Source organism: Paralichthys olivaceus, chromosome 4 (assembly GCF_024713975.1).
Source record: "Paralichthys olivaceus isolate ysfri-2021 chromosome 4, ASM2471397v2, whole genome shotgun sequence".
In the NCBI taxonomy this organism is placed as follows: Eukaryota; Metazoa; Chordata; class Actinopteri; order Pleuronectiformes; family Paralichthyidae; genus Paralichthys; species Paralichthys olivaceus.
In genome coordinates this window covers 8895425-8922686 of record NC_091096.1, presented here as the reverse complement: position 1 = coordinate 8922686, position 27262 = coordinate 8895425, and the positions used below count along the sequence as shown (strand labels likewise).

The 27262-nt window shown below is 39.8% G+C and overlaps 2 protein-coding genes across 4 annotated transcripts; both read right to left on the bottom strand.

The window, feature by feature from the left end:
* Positions 1-1231: 1231 nt before the first annotated feature.
* Positions 1232-17727, bottom strand: rasef (RAS and EF-hand domain containing). Of its 2 annotated transcripts, none has more exons than XM_069523589.1 (18): positions 17150-17727; positions 14610-14939; positions 10208-10354; positions 9716-9806; positions 8016-8111; positions 7041-7118; positions 6786-6901; positions 5954-6022; positions 5766-5832; positions 5462-5550; positions 4488-4782; positions 4183-4323; positions 3733-3880; positions 3386-3467; positions 2787-2901; positions 2156-2263; positions 1962-2038; positions 1232-1602 (listed from the first exon to the last, which is right to left on the bottom strand). In XM_069523589.1, the coding sequence occupies exons 1-18, from the start codon at positions 17476-17478 to the stop codon at positions 1500-1502; spliced, it is 2481 nt and encodes an 826-aa protein (XP_069379690.1). In that variant the 5' UTR covers positions 17479-17727; the 3' UTR covers positions 1232-1499. The 2 variants fall into 2 exon arrangements, with proteins under 2 accessions (XP_069379690.1, XP_019959028.2); XM_020103469.2 differs by having other exon boundaries at positions 2156-2266; positions 17150-17712.
* A 428-nt stretch (positions 17728-18155) lies between these two features.
* LOC109639817 (uncharacterized) lies at positions 18156-26901 on the bottom strand. Of its 2 annotated transcripts, XM_069523587.1 has the most exons (15): positions 26763-26901; positions 24953-26624; positions 24405-24531; positions 23942-24096; positions 23272-23312; positions 22821-22968; positions 21567-21727; positions 20661-20815; positions 20478-20561; positions 19741-19807; positions 19467-19589; positions 19248-19375; positions 18932-19048; positions 18611-18718; positions 18156-18480 (listed from the first exon to the last, which is right to left on the bottom strand). In XM_069523587.1, exons 2-15 carry the CDS (start codon positions 26433-26435, stop codon positions 18384-18386), a joined length of 2994 nt encoding a protein of 997 aa, XP_069379688.1. In that variant the 5' UTR covers positions 26436-26624; positions 26763-26901; the 3' UTR covers positions 18156-18383. The 2 variants fall into 2 exon arrangements, with proteins under 2 accessions (XP_069379688.1, XP_069379689.1); XM_069523588.1 differs by lacking the exon at positions 18611-18718 and having other exon boundaries at positions 18234-18480.
* Positions 26902-27262: the final 361 nt, after the last annotated feature.

Sequence of the window (27262 nt, the reverse complement as noted above, 5' to 3'; positions counted from 1 at the left end):
TAGCGACACTTTACCAAGGTCATGTGCTCACATTTAAACAGAATTACAAACATCTAGTGTATCAGAAGGATAAAAATAAGGGCTCTGCAATCCTACATTTACGCTTACCTATTTAATTCTAACTCATTCCAGATGATTTACTGATAAAATGACGGCATATATTTTTAGCATTCATGCAAATTGAAAATGATGTGCGATATGTTCAGCTTCAAAAATATAAAATCTGTAACACAGCATCATCCTCAGCAGGAGGTCAAAAGAAAGAAATATAACACTGTGGGTAATATAATAAAAAAGAATGGGTCGGCACATTAACATGAAGTCTCATACGGTCACACACTGCATCTTACACAGTCAAGAGGCTGAGCATTTATGTCTTTAAAGCAACACCATGTAACTTTAACTGAGCAACAGCGCCCTCTGCAGCCACTCATGATGAGGATGAAGTGGTTTTCATGTGGAGTTCGGACTGCGTCGCCCCCGTCACTACACTACGTAATAGTACAGTCACATTTAAAAAGGTCTGTTCAGGGAAGTTTTTACTTGTCATTTTTCTTTTTGCATAAAATCTTGATACACATCCACATTGATACACATTTCCATCTACACTGTCATTTCTCATGAATGTTGTTAAAGTGTTATTTTGTTGATCTATTGCACTGCTGTCCGTCCCAGGAGAGGGATCCCTCACATGCGACCTGAGGTGTCTTTGTGTTTTTGGTAGTTTTTCCTCAATCTAGGTTTAAGTGCAGAGGATTTAGATTATCAGACACTATGAGGCCATAGAAATAAAATTTGATTAAACTAAAATACACTGTTACAAATCTGTCAGTTTTAAAGATGCTATTTTAAAGTTAAAATAAAGTTGCATAGTGTTGCTTTAGGTTCTTCACACTATTCTCTGTGTCTCCATGTCGACAGTCATTCACATTCACATTCGATTTAGAGTCGCAAGTTAATTGAACCTACACGTCTTCAGCCCGTGGGAGGAAACCAGCGTCCCCACAGGAAAACCCTCGCAACCAAAGGAGCAACACTTATGACTTCACTTTCACAGGCCTCTTTCTCGTCTCATGATCTGCAGGGATTATTTTCACAACATGCCAGAACCAGGCAGAGCTGACTGCACAAACCATTTCACACAGGAGGGAAGAAATTGTGCAAAAAAGTGTGACAGCATAATAATAACCAACATTACATGGTAAAATATGGAACAGATGAGAATTCATGCTGTGGCTGAAACAAACTCAGTATGTTATTTTTAAATAAACCTAAATAACAGAAGAAAACATCTAAAATGAATGTGACGTTGCGGATATTCTGCTGTGATCCTCTTAGTTCACTTGATCCATTGTAACATTAAGCAGTTGTGGTTATTGAGGGTGATGATTTGTTCCTGTTGCAGGGATCTCATTCCGGTTTTGTCAGGTTTCTGCATTTGTTTTCCTTCTTGAGTTCACATTAAGTCAGATGTGCAGGTCCAGAAATGAGGAGTCTGATCAGGTGCAACACGAGAAGTTTGGTTTCTTCCGGGGAGCGTCCAGACTGGGCAGCGACTGATAGTGACTCTTATTATTCAAGGCAGCCTGTTCTTTTACCTGCCTGTGGGGGGCAGAGAAAAAGAACTAGTGAAATGAAAGTTAAAATTCACACTTTTCCTCCAGGCAGACTTGAGATATCAGGTTCACAAGGCAAAAGATTTAACATGTGAGGTCAAAGTGACCTCTGCCCTTTGACCACTAAAGACAAATGCGTTTTTCTTTGAGTCCAACTGAATATTTGAATCAAACCTGAAGGATTGGGCGGATAGAAAAATAACAATAATACAGCATGTTTCTGACAACTTGTAGGAATAAAAAAACACAGAAGAAGAGTCTAATATTTAATCTCAAGGCCGAGTCTCATCCACTGCTGTGTTTGGTTCATACACGTATCAGACGGAAATAAACGGAACATCTCACCTGGCCAGATGCAGCACGGCCTCGAGGATGTTGGAGCCATCTTTGGCGCTAGTTTCACAGAACAGAGTGTTGTATGTCTGGTGGGTAGAGACAGAAAATCACTAATCCATAATCAATCTTTTTTTTTTACTGCTAATCCCAGTTAGTTACAGGTTATGACTTGGAATTAAACATAGATGATAGTGGATGTTTACCATGGCCAGCTTTTCTCCATAGCTGGTGGGAACACAGTTAACTTCATATTGTCTGAGATCACACTTATTACCCACGAGCATGATGGGAATATCCTCCAGAGACACGTCCTGCTAAGCATCAGAAAAACAGAAAAACTAGTTAAACAGGAACAAATGAAAAACAAATTCTGCAGAATGCCAACTATTGTTGGACAAATTTAGCTCGATGGTAAATGTATGTGTAAGATCAAATAAAAATAAAATAAAGAAATATAAAAAAATAAGAAATAATATAAGAAATATTACATAGTAATATTATTACATAGTGCATCGTATCAGACAACACATAAAAGATTGTCACAGGCCACAAAATACAACATGCAGAAATGTTTTAACATGCCCACAATAAAACAGCACAACACAATCTGTGCATGCTTTACACTCAACACTTACACGTCTGCTGCATGTAAGAAGAGGGAAACAAGCAAGAACCTTTAGTTTGGTATTAAACACGTTAACATTAGGTATCTTAAAATAACACAAACACTGCCGTTACAGAAGGTCGACAAATTTCACCTTCACTTGTGTTTGTTTGTCAAATACTGTGATAGTTAGTTCGTCAGTAATTGTTCCCTCAGAGCGCCTTTATTACCTCGATCATGTCCACCCACTCTCTCACATTCAGGAAGCTCTTTTCACAGGAGATGTCGTACAGCAGCAACACGCCGTCCGCCCGCCGGAAATAAGACTTTGCAATACTGCGAAACCTGAGGTGAGGGGAGAGGATAGTTCAACACACACACACACACACACACATATATATACACATTAGATTAATTCGTTTCATATAAAATATAAGAAAATTCAAGAAAATCCAAACCATATAATATTGAAAGTAAATTCAAAACTTCTATTTTATTTCAGTTGATATATTTTACAGTTACCATGAACCATATTACAAATAATTTTAAATAAAGATAAAACACAAATACAACCAAAGATAGCCTGTCTTGAATTAAGAAAATATGTTTTGCTCATGTAAAGTGTAAATATAAATGCACAGCTTTTCTACATTCTTTATTCTGTAAAATCATTGATTTTATATCAACAAACATAAACTCTATAAGCGATATGTCTGTGACTGATTTTATCGACCAACCAATAAATCGGCCAGGCTCTACTTTTTTGAAATGTTGCATATCTCATGATACTTTTTTGTACATATATAATAATAAAAACAATATAACACACCTTTCCTGTCCTGCAGTGTCCCATAGCTGTAGTAAAACAGGCTCTCCATCTACAATTAGTGTCTTGATTTGAAAATCCACTCCTGAACACACAAAAAGTCAAAATAAAACACATCACACTGCTAAACTAATAAAACTAAGGACACATCACATTTTACAAAGTCACACAATAGTCAAGGGCTTATTTAAACTATAGCCATCCCAGGAATCTGACCATTAACTGACTGATTAACCATTAATCTGTCAGCTGCCACTTCCTCCAAGCATTTATTTCTTGGGGAATATTATTTGCCAATTTGATACTAAGCCAGAAATGACTAAAAGAGAGTTTTGTTTCATGTAACTTACCCAAAGTTGCGTTGGAGTTTATTTTGAATTCGTTCTTGCAGATACGCAGCAGGAAGCTGGACTTTCCCACAGCAGCGTCTCCGGCCAACACGATCCTGAAGGCTTTCTCTGAGGTCACGCAGCCCTGGTCAACGCTGCCCCGGTCCTTCTGCAGAGGGGACAGAGGCAGAGTGATAACATGAATCTGCACATGTACTTTGGCTTTGACCACTATACAATTTCTACTTGTCTAGAGACAACAATGTAGATCACACAGATAGGTTTGCTAAACGTTCCCTGAAGCAGCTGATAAATGAAAAACATTCTGCTTCTTCTGTCCTTGAAGGAGCAGAATGTCACATGTAATGATGTGCTGGTGTTTGAACATTTCTCAACAACATAAGGTGACTTCTTCTCACTCCTCTTTTTATGTTCTCTTGGAAACCCTCCCTTCTTTCTTGTCTCTCTCACCTGAACACTGATGGCGGTGAGGGCTTTCCGTGTTGTCGGTGCCGGGGTATCAGCGACACTAGCGGGTTCAGGCAGCTTCCAGTCCAACACTGAGCTGCTGTCCGACCCAAATGCAGATTCACTGTCTTGTATCTCTGCAGGCTGTGATGGAGAGATACAGGCAGATGTTAACATTACACTTTCTTTTTTTTTTTTTGGGGGGGGGGGGGGGAGTAATCCTGTTAATGAGCATAAACACAAAGAAACGCAGATGAAAAAAGAACCCCATGTACAGTTGTGTGTCTGTGTTTGACTTTCCCTCTCACCTCAGTGTCAGAAGTTTCTCCCATCATGCTGTCATTGTTGTTGTCCTCCACCTTCTTTTCCTCCTCCTCCTCCTCGTCCTCCTCTTGACATTTGACCTCCTGCTCAGAGTCGTAGCCTCCGTGTGAGCCTCTGAGCGTCGACAGGCCGCTGTCCATGTAGACCTCGGGCAGGCTGTCCTCCTCGCACTCACTGCTGTCCCTGCGCTTCAGGCCTGGGTCGCACATGGCCAAGGCCAGCGTGTCACAGCTGGGCCGGCGGTTGTACAGAGGGTAGTCGTCCACACGCTGACAGAACCTGAGGAGGACACCGGGAAAATAATCTTTCATGTGATATGACACAAAACCTGCATAGTCTAACTCTGCATCCTCTAGAACAAAATGGAGGTAAGAAAAGTAAAGCCTAGAAACTATCACTATTATTACCCAGAGGAACCAGGACATGTTTCTGCAATATCAATATTATTTTTCTGGTCATTCAAGTGAATAAACACTTAAATGAACTCAGGAACAGGTACCTTCATACTCTACATTATACAGTATATGTATATAGAGTAGTAGACAGATATTCTGTGGACAAAATTGTTTTTAATTTAAATAAGCATCTAACAGCACATTTTTACTGATTACTGTATAAACAGACAGTCGTGTTCTGGAGGAAAAAGCTTTAAATTCCAAGCAAAAGCATCTTGATTTAATACATTTTACACTGGACATGCAAATGACTCAGAGTTGGTACACCCACTGTGAAATAAACACCCTGAACAATGCAAACAAGTATAACATCCTAAATCTACCACTTAGAGTTAAACGTCTGCTCTTGAAACAACTGGAAATAATATTATATAATAATAATACAGTCTGTGATCCAGACTCTCTCCACTAAAAACAAATTGACTGTTCAGAAAATATGAAAGTTCATCACTGTGTAACAATCCACTACTTTCTTTCTATGAGTAGAAGAGTGATGCACTGACCTGTCCATTAACGCATAAGGGGATGTGTAGCAGATGCTTTTACTTCTGCTTCTGTTCTTCATCTCTGCAGGTGAGCCGACGGTACCAGACTGAAACACACGATATATATATATAATATAATGTAGAATATAATGTAGAATATAATGTGGAACTGACATATATTCATACTGGTGATTATTTTCCTGAATATCTGCTCGTCCAATGAATGTGTCTTTTTTATTGTGTAAATAAGTTTAAGCATAAAAGCACAAAGTCTGTTTTTCTTATTGCAAATAATAAGTTTTAATTAACTGTGCAGCTATACCCTTGATGTCCTCTCCAGAGCTGTTCTCAGGCCATCGTTACTATCATGGAGCTTCCTGTTGGCTATCCTAACACACACACACACACACACACACACAAAGACAGAGAGCGAGAGATTGGAATAAACAACATTTCTTTTACTCAATACGTGTGTATGTGCTTGTGTGTGTGTGTTACTTCCTGACTTACTGCAGAATCTCGATCTGATTCTCCAGGATGTCGCGCTCATCAGCGAATTGTTTCATGAACTCCTCGTCCCTGCATCAAGACACGTTTAAAATTTGAACATAAATATTAATCTGAAAGATATCAACTTGACTTAGTCTGAATTTGTTAGAATTTAAAGATTTGAAATTATAAATAAAAATGCAAAAATAAACTCAGTATGCAACACTTTTAGTTGTGTGTGTGTGTGTGTGTGTGTGTGATGAGGAGGTCTGAGCAGGGGGAATGTAACACTGCTGTTGGCTCTGCTGCGTCTGTTGCTAAGTAACCCTTCTGAAGAAGTTATTGTGTGTGTGAAGCTGCTCCAGGATATCCTGTTTCAGCTGTGACAAAGTGAACCCCCCTCCAGTGGGGACACTGAGGTCCTCACCTCTTTTTGTCCAAGTCTCTGATAAATCTCATCAGGGCTTAAGGGGCCAGATGGATACACCTGATTACTCTAGAACAAATGTCGGACTATTTCCGACTCGAAACAAGCTTGAAATGCAAGTTGAGGTTTTAGGAGTTTTTCATGTGTGATGGAGCGCAGAGAGCAAATATTATAACTTCACAATTAACAAATCAGGAAAGGTGGAGAAAACCGGCTCTACCACTTCCATGTCATCAGTAATTCTAGACTTTTCCCTTTAGATATTTTCCTAAAGGATTAGTGTGCGTTTGTGTTTGCAAGAAAGAGTGGGAGATAACGTCAAGTCTTGTGCAACAAACCTATTTCCTTCTCGTGGTAAAAAACATCCCCTCATGCATGATCAGTGACAATCTGACTAATAGAATATGATGCTGACTATCAATTCACCGTTCAGAGTTGATGCTTTGATCGGTTATCTCTGTCTTCAGCGAGTCCATCTCACTGTGGAGACAGGCCACTTTGGTCTGAGATTTCATCAGGTCCTGCTTTAAACGCTGGTTCTCCTGCAGACACAAAGACAAGAGGAGAGAGAGAGGTGAAAACTGAGAAATATGAGACGTGTGAAGCTACAAGAAGAGACGTGAGATCAAAATCCTTCTGGCACATTAAACAAATGTTATGCAATGACAGACCCAGTCTCACCAGTGTCAGCTCGTTGATCTTCTTCTTCAAAGCCGGACTCTCGTCTTTCACAGTGATGGTCTTGTACTTCTCTTCGATCTGATAGCACATATTATAGATTCAGGTCATTTGACTTCAAGATTTAACAGAGTAATATAATGAGCATACAAACTGGGGCTGGCCAATATTACAATGTCAATAATTATTTTATATAAATATTAATTTTAATTAATTAATTTTTGGCCATGTCATCCAACCCTAGTGTGAACCATGTGTAAATTCTGCATAAATGTAGCAGTGGATAACCTTCAGCCTCATTCTCACTACAGGACTGTACTCTTTACATCTGATCTATCTTTGTTTGTCTTGTATATTCATTTTTATGTAATTTTCAGTTTTATGTTTGCATTTCCTCTGGACTTTTAGCTGATGTGAAGGTTCAGAGTTCAGAGTAACCGTTTTGGTGACAAAACCTGTTTGTTTTGTTTTTTCCATTTTAAATCAAAATCCAAAAACTTAGTTAGGTGCTTAACTAAAAGCAGAAGTGAACTTTAAAAAAGTCCAAATAAAAGCCAAGAGGATAGACTCTATAGAAACCTAATGTTATGCAAACAGAGAATAATACTAAGCCTGAAAAGAAATTGTTCAAATAATGTCCATCAATTCGTTCACCTTCTCATGAATGCAGTGAGTCAACAAGAGATGACTCAATGTTCCAGTGTTTAGCAGAGTCATATACTGTATGTTCAGTACAAATAACTCTTCCGGGCCTGTTTGTGTTTAACCAAAGTCAAAGGCGAGTGTCTCTTCAGCAGTGCACCCTTTGCTGTGAGGCTTCATGTCAATGGGACAATTAAACAGCACATCACTGTTTTCACGACTTTGATCTGACTGTAACGATCTCCAGAAGAGGTAGTTTTACAAAATAGATTGATTAGAAAAAGGAATAAATATATTTTGACATGTAAATAACTTTACTACCACAGAGATATTTACCATCTGCATCCTCTGGATCTTACACTGCAGCTCACACACTTCCGTCTCGAAACCTCTCCGTAACTCGTTCAGTTCGTTCTCTCCTCGCTTCTTCTCCTGCACAAACACACACAACCAGCACAAACAAATGGCTTCATTTCAATAATGCAACGTTGTGATATTCTCTTTAAATTGAAGTGTGCAAACTGTGAGTGTGTGTGTATGTGTGTATGTGTGTGTGTGTGTGTGTGTGTGTGTGTATATGTGTGCTTCTATTTTTGTGATAACAAGTTTAGCTATTAGACCATTAGTCCATTAGGAGTGAGGACATATAATTTGTAACAATTCTTCATTCTTTTTCATTTCTGACTAGACATCATTATATAGTTAATTTTGCCGACTTGTGTTCTTAAATCATAAGAAAATGAACAATGCTCAAACCCAGATGAATGGGAGGTTTCATTTGCACCTTTTATTTGCCCATCTTCCAGGGCAAATGATGAATGAAGGAAAAACACACAACTGACTAGTTTGTATTAGTCACTCATGATGGATCATGATTATTCACTGTCATTAAATGCGCGTTTTGTCACGAGGCTCTGCCAGTAAAGTGCAAACGCACAAGGGAATCAAGCTACCCGCCAAGACAAAAACTCCCATGATCCCACACTGCTTCACGATGTCACCAAACTAGGTCTTTTGTCACTATGTTTTATACAGAAGCCCAAACTAGAAAAACTAAACCCCTTTCAAGTTTTTAGGACAACTGAAGGCTGCCACAGATTCTATTTCATAGTCAGAGGGGGAGATGAGGTGCAGGGTATTTAGCTGCAACTTCACCACTAGATGTCACTAAGTTCTACACACTGAACCTTTAAGACTTTGTTATAAGTGTGTGTGTGTGTGTGTGTGTGTGTGTGTGTGTGTGTTTGTGTTTGTTTGTGTGTGTGTGTTTGTTTGTGTATATGTGTGTATATGTGTGTATGTGTGTGTGTGTGTGTGTGTGTGTGATCTCTACAGTATTGTCGTGCCTGTGACTCAATCTATTCTTATTTTAGGTTACATTTTGAAACATGGGTGAAGGCAACTGGTTGATCGATAAGTTTATCAGCAACCGTCTACGTCCAGTTTCCAAAAATAGATTCCTGTGTTGTAGGTGTCAGAAGGCAGCAACATGGCTGTGTGCAAGTTACAGTGTGAGAGAAAACAGGTGAGTGCCCTCTAATCATGTGTACTTTGCCTACAAAGCAAACAGCAGCTCCTGAGTCAGTTGAGTACAGTTACATAAGTTCAAGAAAAAGCAGAAAGATTTTCTCAGAAAACAGTTTCCAGATTATACACGCACACACACACACACACACACACACACACGCTGCCCCACTCTTATCATGACAACTATGTGTTTACAGTACAGTCGAACACTGGAGACTGAAACCAGCACCTCTGTGTGTCTGCTGCACAGTTTGAGATGTACAGAGCTGTTAAATCCAGCTGCTCAGCAGGTGTGTCCAAGAGTGCATCAGTAATGTGATATCCGGCCATGCAGGCTTGTTTGACATGAGGGAAGAGCTGAATAAACACGCCCTGCTTATCTCTTGGCCTGCATAAGCTCCACAGACAGAAACACATCATATCCACTGACCTGCAATATTAAAACGAAATCACAAAGCCATGTTTATGCATGCGTTTGAATGTGAAAGGATGTGATGAGTCTGTCCCACCTGCTCCCGTGTTTTTCTCTCCACAGCGGAAATGCGTTGGTCCATCTCATCCTCCATCTCACTGAGCTGCATCGACGCCTGGTCCTGCGCTCTGCAAACAAGAGATAAACGTTACTTTACTCCAGAAACCTCCATCATCTAATATTTAAAGGCACTGGATTTTCCTCTTCATGGTCACAGGGCAGGTGAAGCCAGTCTTGAGTCGCCAACTTTACCCAACCAGCAAGTTTTTGGACTATAGGATAAATTCTGAGCATGACAGCATTTATTTCTCATGTAACTAATTTGTAGTATATTTACCTGATATAAGGACCAAGATAAATACATTTAAAGGAACTGATGTAAAATCGATATATTTCTAAAGTACCTAAAAAGTACCTAAACTTGGACTCGTAACAAAAAGGTAATTACAGTGATAAAAGTCTCGCATCACAACTTGATCATATTAGTGTACTGTGTGTGTGTGTGTGTGTGTGTGTGTGTGTTTCTCACCGTTTGATGGCGAGGGCCAGATTCTCCATCTCTGAGTTTTGCTGTCTGATCTCTTTGGTGAAGTTCAGGATGACTGTCTCAAACTGAGGAATCAGTCTCGGCTCCGTCAGACTGATGTTCTGGTACAACGTCGCTGCTTGTTCATGTCTGAAAAAAAACAACAGGATTTCACGTCGTCTTCTGTGATACTGACATGTTCACTCTCTCTTCACTTGGTGGATGGAAGATAACAGGTTGAGTTTTTTTGGTTTGCATCAAAATTGAAATGCTTCTCCAGCAAATCACAGATGTGAAATCTGACTGAATCATAATGGCTGCGGCCTTTTGAGTTGTGATTGTTTGAAGCTGAAACAATTCAAGTCTTGGAGAATAATCATTGGAACCAGTCAAAGTAAATACATCATAGAGAGAATAAGAGCATGCGCAGCGAGACTGTGACGATCAGTCAAACCAGTAGAGTTTCCTCTTTTACTGCCTGAAGAACAAACAGGGGGGTTTCCCCTCATAAAATGTGAGAAAGACATGACACCACCATTCACACAAGCACAAGTTAATAATTCTAAGAAATTATTTTAATTTCAAAAGTCCAGTTACGACACACAAGTGTGTTTGCTGTTGCTTCTGGCTGTAAGTTGTCTGTGGAACACAACATGGATAAGTCACTCATTTTCTCTCTCAGTCAAATACATAAAAATGTAACTTGTACTTAGTTTCCATCACTGACAGAACATGAAGATCCCATTAAGATGTGTCAGTGTGAAACTAACCTCATTTAATCACACAGTTTAGTTTAGCGTGCATCTCGCTGATGTCATTACAGTGATAAAAGTGTTCTGCGTCACAACTCGATCATAATAGTGTACAGTGTGTGTGTGTTTGCCTTCTAACAGGACGGACCGGCTGTATTACTGAGCATATAGACACTGCTGCCTGTCTGTCAATAACTCACGGCAACACACAGTTTGCTGCATTGTCGTACACTTAGACATGCAAAAAACTTTTCATAATGGAAACACACACATAAGAAGGAAAGATGGAAGTTGTACGGAGATGGTTGAGGTCGTCTAAAGCTGCTGAAAACACCAGTTTGCTGTCCAATAATCTCAAAGATATAAGCATTAAACTGGAAACAAATAAAGGCTTACTTATACACATAGGTTTTGTGTTCTCTATCTGACCCCAGTGTGATCCTGTCTTGTTCGTCTGTGTTTGCTATTTACATTTATGGTACACAACTCCCTGTTTTCAAGCACTAAATGAAAAGTTGTCCCTCGTCTGTTTAGAATCACCAAACTTCTGTCTATGTAAAAGAAAAAAGAAAATGCATGCTGTTATCAAAGGAACTCCCAAAATCATTATTTGTAAAACATTTAAAACAAATATGACATAACCAGATCATCATCTTTCAGTCATATTTGGCGAAGGGATGTTTTTTTCAGTGAACAGTCTGATACCTTATAATTTTAGTCACTGCCTCAGTCAGCTGAGAGATTGAATATTGTTCAAAAAAATACATAACTCAATACTTTCAGCCATAATCATTAAAAAGTTATGGATCAGGACCCTAATTGATTGATTTGCTCCTTATGCTTTCGTCTTGCACACAAAATCTTCTTTCATCCACTGATAAACAGACACTGTGTCTTGTGTGCTATATTTTCCATGTTGTCATTGCTCAGCTGACTGTTGTGGCAGTGACTCAGACTGTTTAGGGATAAGAGGGTGTATTTAGCAGACGGTACCACTATGACCATCGATGTTCCGATGCCACAGCAAAGCAGCGCGAGGAAGAGTCCCATGCCAGGCCGGGGGCCAAAAACATACACAAAAAGATGATATATAAAAATATAAACAATTAAAGACATATGCTTACACAAAAATCTGTAGCTAAGAGCAAACATGGGTGTCACTATTTCTAGAAAAGATGCTGAACATGTTGTCTATGCAACGGCAGTTATGCAAGAATTCACAAAAATGAATTCAAAGCTTTTGAATCTGGACAATTCTTTAATGCCTCCACTGAAAGGTTATACCAGAAATGTAACTAAGTAGAATAATAATCAAAAATCAGAAAAGAATGACTGATTTGAAATGATGGATTAGATGAACTACAGATGCATGAGGCTCATTTAAAAGACGGACACTAAGCTATTTATATGAGTTACAGTTGATATTGACCCTGTCTTACTGACAGTCAGTTGGTCTTTTCACGGCAGACCGACTCAAGCTCTTAACCGAAACATTGCAAAGTGATGATGCTCAGAACTATGAAAAGTAGGGCAGACCTAGTGTGTGTTAAATCTGATATTCTCTGCTACAGACAATAATATGTAACATTAATGTTGGAAACAGGATGTTTGGAAATATAAATAAGTAGTGCAGGCTTTGTTAAGTTGTAGAATGTTGGAAGAAAGAAAGAATCAAATTAATTTCAGTTTGGAAATAAACCCTGTTTTCCCACTGAGTTTTGTTGTTGTCCATTTTTCATTGGTTTTACTTTTGCATGCACTTAACCCTTACTACAGATATCACTGTCAAACAACATTAAAACAGTATCTGTTGATGGTAAGAATTGATTGAACATTATCAATCATTCAGTGTCTGATCCATAGAAAATTGAAGTTGAAACCTGATCAAATTATTTAGCGAGTTGGATGTCCAGGGTGCAGTAGATCCATTCCACCAACCCCTCATTCTGGGGGGTGTAGTGGTGTAGTCCAAGTCCTCTTGATACCCAGCTACAGATAGACCTCGACCAACACTTCCCAGGTGGCAAAGACAAGGACCTGTTCCACGGCCTCAGAATCCAGGAAGAGTGTGTGATGCCCACCGTGGCCTCCCACCTGGCCAGCAGGTCCAGGTCCACATTTTGATCGAAGCCCTTTCCCTTGCATCTTGGGGAGCTCGCCAGTGACCATGGTGTTGGGCAGGTGGGGTTCCAGGTAGAGCTCCAGGGTGGACAGAATAAATGGTGGTCTGCATTGGGGACCATGAAGGTTGTTATTAAGGTATAGTCATTGTGTCCAGATGGCCGCAGAGGCTCTGCGAAGCTGAGCTTGTTGGGCTACTGCTGGGCAGTGGCCTGCTATGTGGCCCAGTTCTCCGCATCAACAGCACCACTCTGTGGACTGAGTGTTCTTCTGGTTCCGTGCCATGGACATCAAGGACGTACAGTGGTGATCTGATAGGCCACTTCTTCTGCTTGGCATAATGCCATGGGGGTATGATCCCGTGTGTGTGCAGCACATGTTCAAACTGCTTTGGTTAGAGCCACCGTCAAATCCCTTGGCGTGTACAGGTGGAATTATTCTTGTTTGTTTCCAGCTTGAGTCCACAAACAACGACTTGGAGAGAGAGCTGCTCCCATGTAGTAGAATTATAGGTGTGGTACCCACACTGTGTGAAAACCACTCTCCAAGCCTCTGTCCCTGTTTTCTCTGGCATCATGAGCACAAACACGACCAGACCACTGCTCTATAGCTCACTCAATGGCTGACCAGTTAAAAAGCTCCTCTTGATTAACGGTTTGTAAAATGATGTCAAATGTCCATCACACTTTCCCATAAAGGGCCTTTTAAAATCAACAACACAGATCATAGTCATTTAAAACGTTATAGCTTTAGAAAAATGATTTAACTGATAAAATAATCATTTTCTACCATACGACAAATGAACAATCATGTTTCAACTTGATCACCCTCACATATACTGTATGAAGTGGAAGAGATACACCTCAGTCAACATGAGAACGTATTTATCTTTGGGTTATAATGATTCCTGTGGGGGGGGGGGGGGGGGGGGGGGGGGGGGGGGGGGGGGGGACTAAAGACAAACACAATAACAAGCCAAAGATCACTTTCCTTCTCTGACACCAATGAACTGCATGTGACTGTTAGGGCTGGACGATATGGCCAAAAATGATATCAAAATAAAAATGTTCATATCAGTCGAAGTCAATAAGTATGGTGATAAATGTCTTATTATTGTTTCTGTTAAGTTTAAAGGGTGGGGGGTTTAAACTCTTATGGGAACAACACCCAAAACATTTTTTTTAATGTGAGGCAGACCAACGATGTGAAAATGCAGCATTAAATCAATGTAAACATATAGAACTTTTGTTTTTAACGCTATTGTTGACATTTATATTTGACTAATTATTGACATTGTTTTATTGACCACACATGGAACCTGTTACTCAAAGGCACAAACACTGATATATGCTCGGACCCTTTCCCACAGTCAACTGTTGGCTGTTTCTTTTCTTTGTGTGAAGGCTTATATGTGAATTTCCCTGTTGAGACAATTGGAAGTGTCGCTATCATCGCTCCAACACATTCAAATCACACTGAACATTTCCATATGTTTCCAACACCCACTGGCACAAGCTGCCGTGCGCCCTCACCTGGGGATGAACTTGGCCTGCTCGCCCAGCCTCTCCTCGAAGTGCTCCCAGGCGACGGACACGTCCCCTCCGTCCGACTCCATGTCTTCCCCGTAGCGGTCGTGGAAGCCGCTGATGAACTCCTGCAGGGTGACGGTGCCGTCGTTGTCCACGTCCAGCTTGTCGAAGATGCGGTCGGCCTCGGCGGCGGACACCTGCAGCTCCCCACAGATGGTGAGAAACTCGTTCCTCTCGATGCGGCCCGAGTTGTCCACGTCGTAGGCGTGAAAGAGGGAGCGCAGTCGGTCACGCTCCTCCGCGCTCATTCCATTGATGGAGGGCTGGGGCTGGCTGCAAGGAGGAGAAGGCGGTGCAACGGGTTAAGGTGACGAGGAAACCCAGAAGAGAAAGTGTTGTATTCTCCTGATCTGCCAAACTTATCCAAACGTGTCGATACCAGTGCGTAAAAACATCTATAGGTAAAAGTTAATCCATTCCAAAATGTCTAAATGCTCAGGACATGTTCTGCTCCTGTTCAACAAACAAGTTCCCAGTTTGTTTCAGCAGAGAAGAACTGAACAGCTGCTCTGTCTGACTCAGGTACAGCAACTACCTGTGTGTGTGTGTGTGTGTGTGTGTGTGTGTGTGTGTGTGTGTGTGTGTGTGTGTGTGTGTGTGACAGAATAATAGGTCTGGGCTGGAGGCCAAATGGAAGTGCTCTCATTGTGGTGAAAGGCTGACACCTTGTAATGGATTGAATTAACTTTATAAACCAGAGATCCACAGATTATCAACCTGTGTAATCTTACAACCTGAAGGTTTTACACTCTCTATTAATCTGCAAAACATAAGATGTAAAAAAAATCATATTAAAACAATTATTAATAGATAAGACAGTAATTAAAGAAGGTTAAGATAATATATATATATATAAACAACGCTAAAATTGCACTAAACATAAAATCGAATAAGATAAATAATAATGTTTAATTTAAATATAAATCATAAAATTAGAAAATGTCATGCTTGGTAACTAATTTTCTGGCTAAAATGACTATAGCTAATTTAGTTAGCTTAGCTTAGTTTAGTTTATATAACAAAACTGTTGAGGAAGCGTTCAAATTTAATTAATTCATTTGCAAAATTTACATAATATATATTAGTTTTCCTTCAAAACAGTAAATACTAGTTTTCTCTGAGATATGTTCTCTATGTGTAAAGTGATATTATAAAGTTGTTTTAACTCCTTTACTGTCTAAAATGTTTAAACCAGCCACTAGGGATACACTTTTGGGTAGCTCTAGTGCCGGTCCCAAGCCCGGATAAATGGTGAGGGTTGCGTCAGGAAGGGCATCCGGCGTAAAACTTGTGCCAAAACAAACATGTGGATCACAAATAGGAGGGGCAGTGGATATATTGGCAGATGATCCGCTGTGCGACCCCGAAAAGGGAGCAGCCAAAAGATGAAGAAGAAGAAGACTGTCTAAAATGTTTAGTTTAGTTTTCAAGTGTCATGTACATATATAAATATAAAACATTATGCAAAATATACACAGATACAGTCTCCATCTTAGAAAATGATTCCACAGGTCAATAATCACATGACTGATTTGTCTGGAGCCATGTTCTAAGCCATGTCTAAGATTTAGGTGAAAGGGAACTATTGGCAGAAATTTAATGTAGAATAATCCTCATGATGTTTTTACTAGTTCATTTCATCTAAATTATATGAATTGTAGTTTTCTTTACCCCAGAAAAGGCCTTTTATATTTAAATACTTTATATTTACATCGAGGGGACCCTCTCCATGGAGGCCGCCATGTTTTTTACATTAGTCCAGACTGGACAAACTAAACACCTTTTGAGGTTTTATGACAATTAAAGGTTACCACAGTTTATTTTTCATGTTTGGAAGGAGAGGGTGAGGTGAGGTGAGGAGTGTTCAGCTGCAACATGCAATTTCAACACCAGATATCATAAAATTCTCCACACTGTACCTTTAAGTGTTATTAAGTGTGTTTATAAATCCACATCACCTGTAGGCCAGAACAAGAGCTATGACTCGGTTATGTGACGACCCTCCCACCTCTTTTTTTTCACCAGGTGTTAGCCAGCACCATGTAGCTCTGGATTAAACCACAGAAAAGACACTGAAGGCCCCAATTCAACCTCGTGTGTCCCTCAATTAGTTTTGGTAGACATTGGTGAAATGCATAGGAATAAAATTGACATCACACTGACTGAATGAGACTTTCAAAGTGACACATTTCAGTTTAGGTGAACATCATGTTGTATATCCATCATGTATAACGTCTAAATCAATGATTTTGGACAAAGACATGTTGGTGAATTATTTCAGGGATCCTGGCATCAGATAAAACACTTCATTTCTTTATAAACATTTTTAAAGATAAAAAAAAAACATGTTTCCAATTTCGTTTGTGAGAAATCTTTTTTTTTCATAAATAGAAAACAATTCCCAGCAAGGAAAACCTGAAGATCAAAACATTCAGAGTTATTCATCCTTTTCACGCACTGCATTTACATGACTGTTCTCTCACCTGGACATGATCTTCTCCTTGTTATTTGAAAATATCTCCACAGCTGGGGAGTGTTCCTCCTCTTCTTCACGGCCATCCTCCTCCTCCTCCTGCTGGTTCCGTTCTTTGAAGCCGCTGAGGAACTCCTCTAAAGTCACTGTTCCGTCTTTGTCGATGTCCAGGCGAGTGAATATGTTTTCTGCCTCCTGGGACGGGACATGAAGCTCCTGGCAAATAGTTATGAATTCATCTTTTTCAATGCAGCCTGAGTAATCCACATCGTAGGCGTGAAAGAGCAAAGTCAGACGAGTTTTTTCTTCTTCACTCATGCCATTTGTTGATGAGGCCATATTGTTGCTTTTTAATATCAAGGAGCAGCTACGATAGATAGTTAGAAGTGTAATAAAAAATCTGACCCAGCCTTTTGAATTGTAACTTTAAAGACATTTACTTTAACATTATATTTCTTTCATGTGAGGCTCAGGTTTCAATCCAGTTGTTTGGTGGCAGCAGGTCAAACATTTTGCTCCATGTCTACAAAAATCCCATCGTCGAAAAGAAAAAAACCCTCCAGTTTCCAGATTCGTCCCAACGCCTCTGCCACCTCACTTTTATATCCTCCCCTCCTCCTCTTATCTCACTCCTTTTTTGTGACTTGTGTACTCAAACATGGTGTAGCAAATGCTGTAAATCCATGACTGGCATCAAAGTGCAAAGAATCCCTCGAGCAAAGAGATAACAGCGAGGCCGGGCTCTTCCCAAGTTACAAGCACCTAAAATAACTTTTTGTTTCCAAATAACAAGTTAAAAAATAAATCCAGAATATCATCACATAAGAAAAGACAGTATTCAATATTTTTTTTCCATTTTTAGAGCAATTTGCAATTCTCTGTATGTGGATTCTGCAAATTTGAGTGGAGGCAAATATAACATGTTATTGAGCTTGATCAAAAGTTAAAGTAGTAGAAACAATTTGTAAGAGTCTACAAATCTGACATCCATCTACAAACACATAACACATGCAGACACATTCACATTGTTTTTATTAATATCAGAACATAAGTAATGATCCTCCTTGAGACTCAGCAGACCTAATGTTTCCGTGTGATACCACAAGAATAAATGCAAAATATGTAAACTGGCATGATGCTGCTCCTTTTGTATTCATACTGTTTGATCATTTTCCATTTCTCGGTTAAATCTTGCTTTTCGGTATGTGTGTCCGTCCCGTTTTGTGCAGATGTTCGTGTGTGAGTCACGACAGAGGATAAACTTTAACTATCGCGTTAACTTTTCCGATCTCTCTCTCACTGGGGAGATGTGCACAGCCATAGACATGAAGCAACTTCAGCCTAAAGAGAGAAAAACACAGAAACAACATGTGGTGTAACTGTGCTGCATGATATGTTGCAGGGCTTTTTAGGTTTTCTAGCTGCAGCAAAAAGTTATCACGCGTAATCGTTTATGCACGTGTGTGTTCACCTCTTGCTGCGTCTGCAGAGTTTCAGGATGTTCTCTGAGGTAATGTGGCAGAAGCTGAGTTTGACAGTTTGGAGGTGTTTACTGCAGTAATTTGCCAACAGAGTAACCCTGTGTTTTACACACACACACACGCACGCACACATTATTTCTGTAAGTCAGCATTTTACTCATCATTTTCTTTGCTGAACAAAAGATGGATGGATGCAAAACACAGCTTAAGTTGTAAAAAGGGTTTTGGTTACCCCAGGAGTTTTGCACAGACAATCATCCCCATCAATCCCACATAAAACTCTACCACAGCTCAGTTTGTCGTCTTCCTACCCTCTGTTTCCTGCACCAGTGGAGCTGAGATCCAGCTGCTGAAGTCGTCGACATCCCAGAGTCAGAGACTGAACTCCTACATCTGTCACTGCCTTACAGCCACTCACATCCAGAGATCTGACACACACACACACACACACACACACAGAACGTTTAGGTGAGACAAAAGTAGATTCAAGTTTATTTATGTCTTGTGGGGATTATTGCAATCTATCTCTGTTTCTTTACATTACTATTCCTGTGTGCGTGTGTGTGTGTGTGTGTGTGAGTGTGTGTGTGTGTGTGTGTGTGTGTGTGTGTGTGTGTGTGTGTGTACCTAATACATGGTGTATATTTGCTGATGTTGTGCAGTGTCAGGTCTGTGACTCCACGACAAGAACCGAGGGTTAAACTCTCAAGTTCGACACAGTTTTGAAGCAAAGTGGACACTGTGACATCAGTAACCTGAGGCCAGAGAAAAAAAAAATACATGCAGCAGTTTTAAATTCACAGATAAAATATATTTGCCAATATCTTTGTTAAATCTCACACTCACTGCCTGTAGACCAGTGAGGTTAAGGGAAATGAGACATTTGAGCTGTGACGCCATCACTGTGAGACTGTGTGCATTGACTTTAGGCACCTGTCCTACGTTAAGATGCTTTAGACCAGGACACATCTGAAACACAGGAAGTGAAAAACTACACACGATACATGGAAAAGATACCAAGACATACTATGATGATGTACATTTCTTGAGAACAGATACAGACATGATTTAAAAACTCTGTACAAGGAATCAAACTAAATATATTGTAATCATATTGTACCTCATATATTGCCTGGAGACAGGATGCAGAGAGGAACTGACAGCCAAACACCTCCAGTCTGCAAAGACTGATGTGAGAACACAGTTACAAACAGATGTGTGCACGTTATTATTAATTTATCCACTAAAAACTACAACTGAAGATGAGATCTGGCTTTTAATATTTTAAAAAATGAAGTCCTAATTATTAACCATGCACTGTGCGGTGTTGGTGGTAAATTTGGATGTTAAAGATGTGAAACATTAATCACATCACATAGCCCAGATAAAATGAATGTGAGCCTGAAGTTGCCCACTCGCAAAATAGCAAATATGGCCCAAATATTCCCAAACAAATGTGGACCACCTGGCAAGGTGTTAATCTGGAAGTGAACCTAAACTGGCCCATGAGGTAAATAGTGAATGTGGCCCAAGTACCACAAAACAAATGCAGACCACCTTTGGCACCTTTGGTTGACATGCGGTGTTGCTACTGCTTATTTTTGGCCCAGATCTGGCAAACAGGGGTGGACCACCTAATTGCCATCATTCCACATGGTATGTTTTGGGTTGAAGGCACTTGGTGCATGGATACACGTATAAAGGTGCACGCTCATTAGTATATGTAGACAGCCTGTCTTCTATCTTGGTATCCACATAAGCCAACAGCATAGTTAAATGAACATTATGTGTTTAACATATGAGTAATTGTAGACATGCTTATACACAGAAGTACAGTGGGGCTGAAACCATTCTGACCTTTCTCTGTGTCTCATGACAAGTTTCTTGAGTGGGTCATCAGTGACATGGCAGCCGTTCAGGACAACTGATTTTAGTCTTAACCTAGAGGAAGGATAAATGAAGCATTAACACCAATCACCATCCTTTGTTTGTTATGTGTGTGTATGTGTGTGTGTGTGTGTGTGTATTTGTGTAACTGACCCTGCGCAGCCGTCACTCAGAGCTTTCACTCCCACGTCTGTTGCTCCACTCCAGCTCACGTCTACACTGGTCACATGGTCACAAAGTTGACCAATCTGAGGCAGTATCTGGTCACCATGGAGACCAGGACCAGTACAACTCGTGACCTTGACATCCTGTAATTATCAAACGAGAACATAGATGTAATGCAGTATGATTCATGGTAAGCAGGTAATGAAGATGCAGAGTGCAGATCCCATTTATGAAAGTGTATGTATAGTATATAACAAGGGGCCTCAAGGCACTGACATATGGAAGGGACCTCTTATATACAAGTAACACACCCAGACTGAATGAGACGTGTTTCTTCTTGGTCGTTTTGCATCTCTATGTCTTAGTTGTCGTTTGGTGTCTTTTTTATCATCATTTTGCTATTTTACAGTATATTTGTGTTGTTTTTTGTCGACTTGTGGCCAACCTTTGTTGGCCAGTGGTTGTTTTGCGTCTCGTGTGTCTCTGTGGAATCGGTCTGGTTGTTGTTTGATTGACTATCCAAGGGCCCCTCATGCTCCTTCAGTAATCCTTCCATAAAAGTTTAGAATATACCTGTTGTTGATAATGCTAGTTATATGTTGTAGATGATATATGGCAAAGGAACGGTGGTGAGTCACTTCACTCCAGTAACATCACGTGTTGGGTGGACACTGACAGCAGGCAGATGGATTCAGGATGTGAGGTCGATAATTTCCCAGTGTCAACAAGGAAACAAAATGTCTCATTGGCAGATGACGAATAACTAATTTTAAATATTTGTTTTGTTTTCCCTTTGTAAGAAATATACATAGACAAGAATCCTTCACCAAACATTCACCCCTGATCCTCATCTGAGCCACCATGTGTGCTTTGAGTGTTCATTCCTTTTCTTACCTCCAGATGATTCTTACACAAAGTGAAAAACATCTGGAGCCCATGGGAGGTGACGGACGGGCCGCTGCAGCTGTACAGACACAGGCTGCGAGGACGACGTGTGCCCCAAAACAGCAACCGCTGTTCAGTCAGGGTTTCGTTTTCAATCCTCAGATTTTTCCCTTCAGGAGCAGAGAGAAGAAACAAAAGGTATATTTCATGTTCAGTGGATGAGCTTGTTTGAGTGATTCGTGATGTTGGCTCTGACCTACAGTGTGTGTTTGAGGACGTGTGAGGGTGCAGATCTGGGTTATCTTACTGTATGTTTGTCCAGGGAGTGGTGCGGTACACTGCTTACATCATGTGAACAAACCATGTGCTGTTACTTTGAAAAGTTCAGGTCATCCCACTCACATCTGTCATAACCTCAAATGTTTAATCTGAACCTTTAAAAGCCAAACCACAGATTCACCTCACAGGCCTCGTCACATATTATTTAATATACACAAGACAAATTATTATTATTTAAATTGCTACCAACTTGTCTCGTGTTTTCTGAAGTCAGCTTTCTGTGACTGAAGTATAATGAGTCCGTACATGAATTCATCTGCATTTGTTGTACCTTCAAAAATGTCACTTCATGGGGGTTTTAGATAATTTCTTTGTCTTCCATGTACAGACAAAAAATGAAAGTATTTTATCATCAGCCTATAAGAATTAGTGGAAAAGAGAATTAAGTAAATGTTCTTTTATTGATCCTGATCTGATTAAATATCTGATTAATAAAATCAGTTGTACAAAGAATATAATGTCCTTATCCAGTGCACTGTGCTCAAACCCTTGACAGTTGTCCTATCCTGTCTTATCTAATTATTATCCTAATAGTAAATTGTTTGTACAATTGTCTCTATAATTATACAGTTTAATTCTGTCTATTTAAAACATTATGGAAAACATACCGTTATAAAAAAAAGATATATTGGTCCTATCAGCTACAGCACACGGTGTAAGGCTCACTTGAGTCTTTATCAGCAAACAAGGAAGGAACGAGTTGTGCATCAGCATCTTTTCAATATTTCATCCAGAAGAGAACTGTCATTATAATATTTAATTATGTCTTCGTGCTTATTCCTACTCTGCAGAACATGTAGACATAAGAAGGCTGAGCATTTGGCAGTTTGGCAGAAATGTAGATTAATGTGCGTTGCATGTTCAGCCAAAACCTTTCCCCTGGTTCAAGTGAGAAGTGTGTATCTCTGCAGCGAGCTGACTCACAGAGTGTGTGATCAGTAGCCAGCGTGTGCAGGCGACTGCAGACCTGCGTCACTCTGCACAGATCAGTGTGAGGCAGCAGAGACAGGATGGAGAGCCACACCTCATCAGGCAGACGCAGCCAGTGGTCACAAGCAGGGACAGCTGCGGGCTGACAGGTGTAACAGAAAACACAACTACAATGAAAAATGATTGTGACACAAAATCATCAGTTAAAGCTCCTTTTTTTCCACAAACTGCTGAAGCAGGAAAGTTACCGTCAAAGTTTTCACATGACATCAGAGGCAACATCATGTTTGGGCTTGTGGAAAACATCTTTTAAAACATTGTCAGTTACAGATGTGACTTTTCTTGCAGTAGCCTCTTCCACAATATATTTTCAACATCGTATAATTTAAGTGAATGTGATCACATTTTTTGTAGGTTTATAACAGAATAAATAAATATCTCTTACAGTATGTTTATAGTCAGTGTTGCTCTCGTGGGCTTCTGTATCTGTAAAGGAAACAAAGGGTTATCGATTCATTTTATTTAGGTGATCAAAATCAATCATTCTAATTCACACTGCAATTATGCAGCTCAATACCAACAAAGGAGGAAAGTAAGGACACATCGAGCTGAGCAGACACATAAACAGTCATATTTTAACATTTTGTCAACTTTTACTTAAAAATGTTCTCTCGTTATTATACAGTATTCTCTATTTTTCTGAACTTTATTCCAGATAATGAATTGTCTCATGTACTGTATTGTATATTTGTGTGTGCCATATGCCAGTAAAAGGTACATTTGGGTTCACAAATTAAACCAAAGCCTTACTCAAACCATAAGCCTGTGCTAACTTTATTTTCAGGTTCCAACCTAAGAATAAATTGTTGGTCACATGAGGATGAGGTCTGTATGGCTCCATTGAAGGAGGTGAGCCGGTGCAATGTGACCAGTTTAACTCCAGCTCTAACAAACTCTGTTAAACTCATGACTTGCTGCTAAATTGACATCTGATAAGATGTGAAATGAATTGAAATTTGGACAATCATATGACCTGTTGTTGAGTCATACTGTTTCTTTTTTTGTTTTTACATTTCATAATGTTTTCATGTCTGGGATTGTTTTGTTAAACTTACCTGAGGCTAGTGTTGGTCTGGTGTCATCATTGTGATGTTTGTGTGTCTCTGTAGGTTGCAGGACTGTGAGTTGTTTCAATCTGTCCTCTGGTGTGTGTCTCTTTGTGTGTGTTTGTGCGTTCTGCCTTTTTGTGCGTTGGATTGCTGCTGCTGATCTGAAGACAGAAAATAAGGTTTTATGTGACATACTTATTTATCACAGAAATATTTTGTCAGGCATTACAGGTCATTTTGAAGGGACAATGCTTTTATTTTGGAATAATCTGTAAAAAATCAGTGTTTAAATTATTAGCTCCTTTTTTCTAATTTAAGCATGTTTATGTGTGAGCATAAATCAAAAACAGAAAGAAGCCGATAATTTCCAAACTTCAGGCAAATACAGCTTGTTTTTTTTCATAAAAATCAACAAAATGTTAAAAAAAAAAATTTTAATTGTTCAACTTTATAATTTTTTTTAATCAACCTTGGCAATATTCCCTCATTTGTGAGTGAAGACAAGGACATGCTTGACTTCTCATTAAACCTCTGAGGACCTTTGACATCACTTTTTTTCAGGCCTGGATGACGTTCAGTCTTTTTTGGCTGTAAAACTGACGAAAGATGGAGAGAGAGACAGACACACATTAAATATATACATGTACATATTCAAATAATCACAATGTGGATGAAATACTATGCTCATCATTAACTTGGCGTTCCCAGTCTTTTTACTTTATGATTCCTTGAATCAGAAAATGTCTTCTTGTAATCCTCTCGTCACATGTTACATCATGTTGAGAGATTTAGTCAAAGTCAGCAACTCCTTCTGTTTCATTTAAATGATTTAAAAAAAATAAGAATTTTAAAATAAGAAAAAGTTAAAATAAAAATAATACTTAATGTTGGGACCTCTTGGAGGGGGGTTGCAGATAGGGAGGCACTACTCTGGACAATAGTTCAATTCATTCTACACTTTTTCAACATGTTACTTCATGTTAATTAAGGTCTGCCTTCATCAATGATTTTTAATACCTGAATCAGCAGGAGGTGCAGCTCTCTCCTCTCTCCTTGAGTCCTCTACATGTGTGTTAACAAGCTTATCAGTGGAGCTTTTGGCTCCTGCAGGCCTCTTTATTAGGTCACCATGTTTGTTGCAGTAAACAGAGCTCGTCTGAGACAAACGTCTGTTTTTCCTTAGAGTCAGATTGTCGCCGTGTTTGGTTTCCTCGAGTTTAGTAAGTGTCGTCCTACTACAACTAGCACTTGTTCTGTCCTTGTTTTTATAAAGGTCGTCTGAGGTCCTGTCCTTGTTTTTATAAAGGTCGTCTGAGGTCCTGTCCTTGTTTTTATAAAGGTCATCTGAGGTCCTGTCCTTGTTTTTATAAAGGTCATCTGAGGTCCTGTCCTTGTTTTTATAAAGGTCATCTGAGGTCCTGTCCTCAGTTTTTGTTGTTGTTTCGCTAAAATATTTTTCAATCTCGGGATTTGAGGTGGAAGAGTTGAACTTAGCTCGAGATGGAGGTCGGGCTGATGCTGCAGCTTCTTCACATGTCTCCATCTCTTGTGCAGGTGAGTCTGAGAAACATCCTGCTTCAATACCTGGTCTCATTCTGAGGCGATGCAGTCGGTCCACACAGAGCTGGTACTGCTCATACACAGTTAAATTTGACGGTGTTTTCAAGTGAAAGGGAATCTCACTGTGGCTCATTTTATCATTTGCAAACTCCAAAAAAGATGAGGTGGCTCCTTGTTTTTTGTTTCCATCCTCTTCCTCCAGCCCAGCATCCTTTTTCTCCTTCTCCCCTTCCACCATCCCTTCAGTCCGTTTCTTCACTTCCTTTTTGATTTTCTGAGCTTCATTTATTTTATAACTTCTATCTTCAGAGTCACGTTTTGAGGACACTGTTCTCTTTTCACAAATGACATTGCTCCAGCATGATGTGGCTTCTTCACAAGTTGCTGATGCAAGCGTCTGATTTCTGCTGCCGTCAGATATGTGTGTTTGGGGTCTTTGATTAGATAAATTTAGTCTGTTTGTTGTGCAGTAGTCTTGGCTGGGACTTTGTTTATTGGTAGTGTGCTGTGGCTTCACACTTTTTATATTTTCACTTTCTCTTTTCTCAGGGCAATTAAGTTCATCTCTCCTGGAGAAGGGAACATCGGGCTCGTCTTGTAAAGGAAATTTAAATCCACAGAGAAAATTAAAATTTTCCTGATTCTCATAACTTGCTCGCCTCCCTCCTTCAAATACCTCAGTCTCCCTCGTCTCCTCATCCTTCTCAGTTGCCAAAATCAAACTCTCAGCTCTACAGAATTCACGGTGAAGCTCTGATCCGCTGCTGAGGAAGTTGTGAGCCCAGTCCAACACATGCCGCAGCTTTCTCTGTTCACTGAGGAGAGAATCACAGAGGAGAGGAAGGTTCGGCTCCTGGTAGATGTTCTGCCAACAGTTCCCAGCATCCTCCAGGTGTTCAGACACAGCACGTGCTTCTCTTGTGGTCTGATGATTCTCCATAGTTGGATTTGTTGCTTGCAAAGTCGATTATGTTTTCCAGGTTTATCCACAGGTATGTCTCAACATCAGCCACACAAACGACCATGTACGATATACTTTCTTCCTCTTCATCCCCTCGCTCAGATCTGGTGCATTCATGTTGCTCTGGGATAATACAGTGTCATGTGTCTCTACTGTCTTAACACCTTCCTGTTCGTACAAAAAAGCAAAACCACTATTTAGACTTATAATCCTGATGCCATACTTCATCTCTACAGAGTCAGATTCAGTCTGTTTACTCCAGAGAAGCAACAGATGCAGTTTAAGAAAATAAATATGAACTCTTACCCTGAAGATTCTCTGTCGTCTCTGTATTCTAGCACCTCGTTAGAGAGAAGTCTACTCCTTCAGTGTCGACAGTGAAGGTTTGAACACTTCCTATGTCCCAGAAATCTTTTGTCGCTCACACAAACATCTCCATGGAGACAGAGGCACAAAATGTAGTAACGTTTTTGCACCATGTGGGGGTGGCAAAGCTTTGAGAAAGCTGAGTGAGAACTTCATTATAAACCAGAGTTGCTGCCTTCTGATGCTGCCACTAGCCTCAGGTAAGTAAGAATGTGAACTATGTGAGAAGTGCAACTTTGAGTGTATTCTGATGCAGATTTTTTTGTTAATATTATTCTAAATTTCAATTGATCTTACTATCTTTGAAAATATGTTACTTTTTTGATTGAAAGCAAAACTTTTGCTTTTGTATGGATATGTTGACATTGAAATTTTGTTTTAATCTGATGTTTGCTGCCTGGGTTTGCATTGACATTGTGAAAGTTTAATTGTTTTATTAT

What these genes read in the sequence shown, in the direction of transcription:
- rasef (XM_020103469.2), bottom strand. Translation starts at nt 17,478, where the DNA reads ATGGCCTCATCAACAAATGGCATGAGTGAAGAAGAAAAAACTCGTCTG. An exon ending in CAGGCCAAGTTCATCCCCAG is followed by an intron (nt 10,355 to 14,609) that starts GTGAGGGCGCAC and finishes GTTTTTTTTCAG; the next exon opens with ACATGAACAAGCAGCGACGT. An exon ending in GACACTGCAGGACAGGAAAG is followed by an intron (nt 2,902 to 3,385) that starts GTGTGTTATATT and finishes CCCTCACCTCAG; the next exon opens with GTTTCGCAGTATTGCAAAGT.
- LOC109639817 (XM_069523587.1), bottom strand. Translation starts at nt 26,435, where the DNA reads ATGGAGAATCATCAGACCACAAGAGAAGCACGTGCTGTGTCTGAACAC. An exon ending in ACACTGACTATAAACATACT is followed by an intron (nt 22,969 to 23,271) that starts GTAAGAGATATT and finishes TACACCTGTCAG; the next exon opens with CCCGCAGCTGTCCCTGCTTG. An exon ending in ACCTCACTGGTCTACAGGCA is followed by an intron (nt 19,376 to 19,466) that starts GTGAGTGTGAGA and finishes CTCTGGCCTCAG; the next exon opens with GTTACTGATGTCACAGTGTC.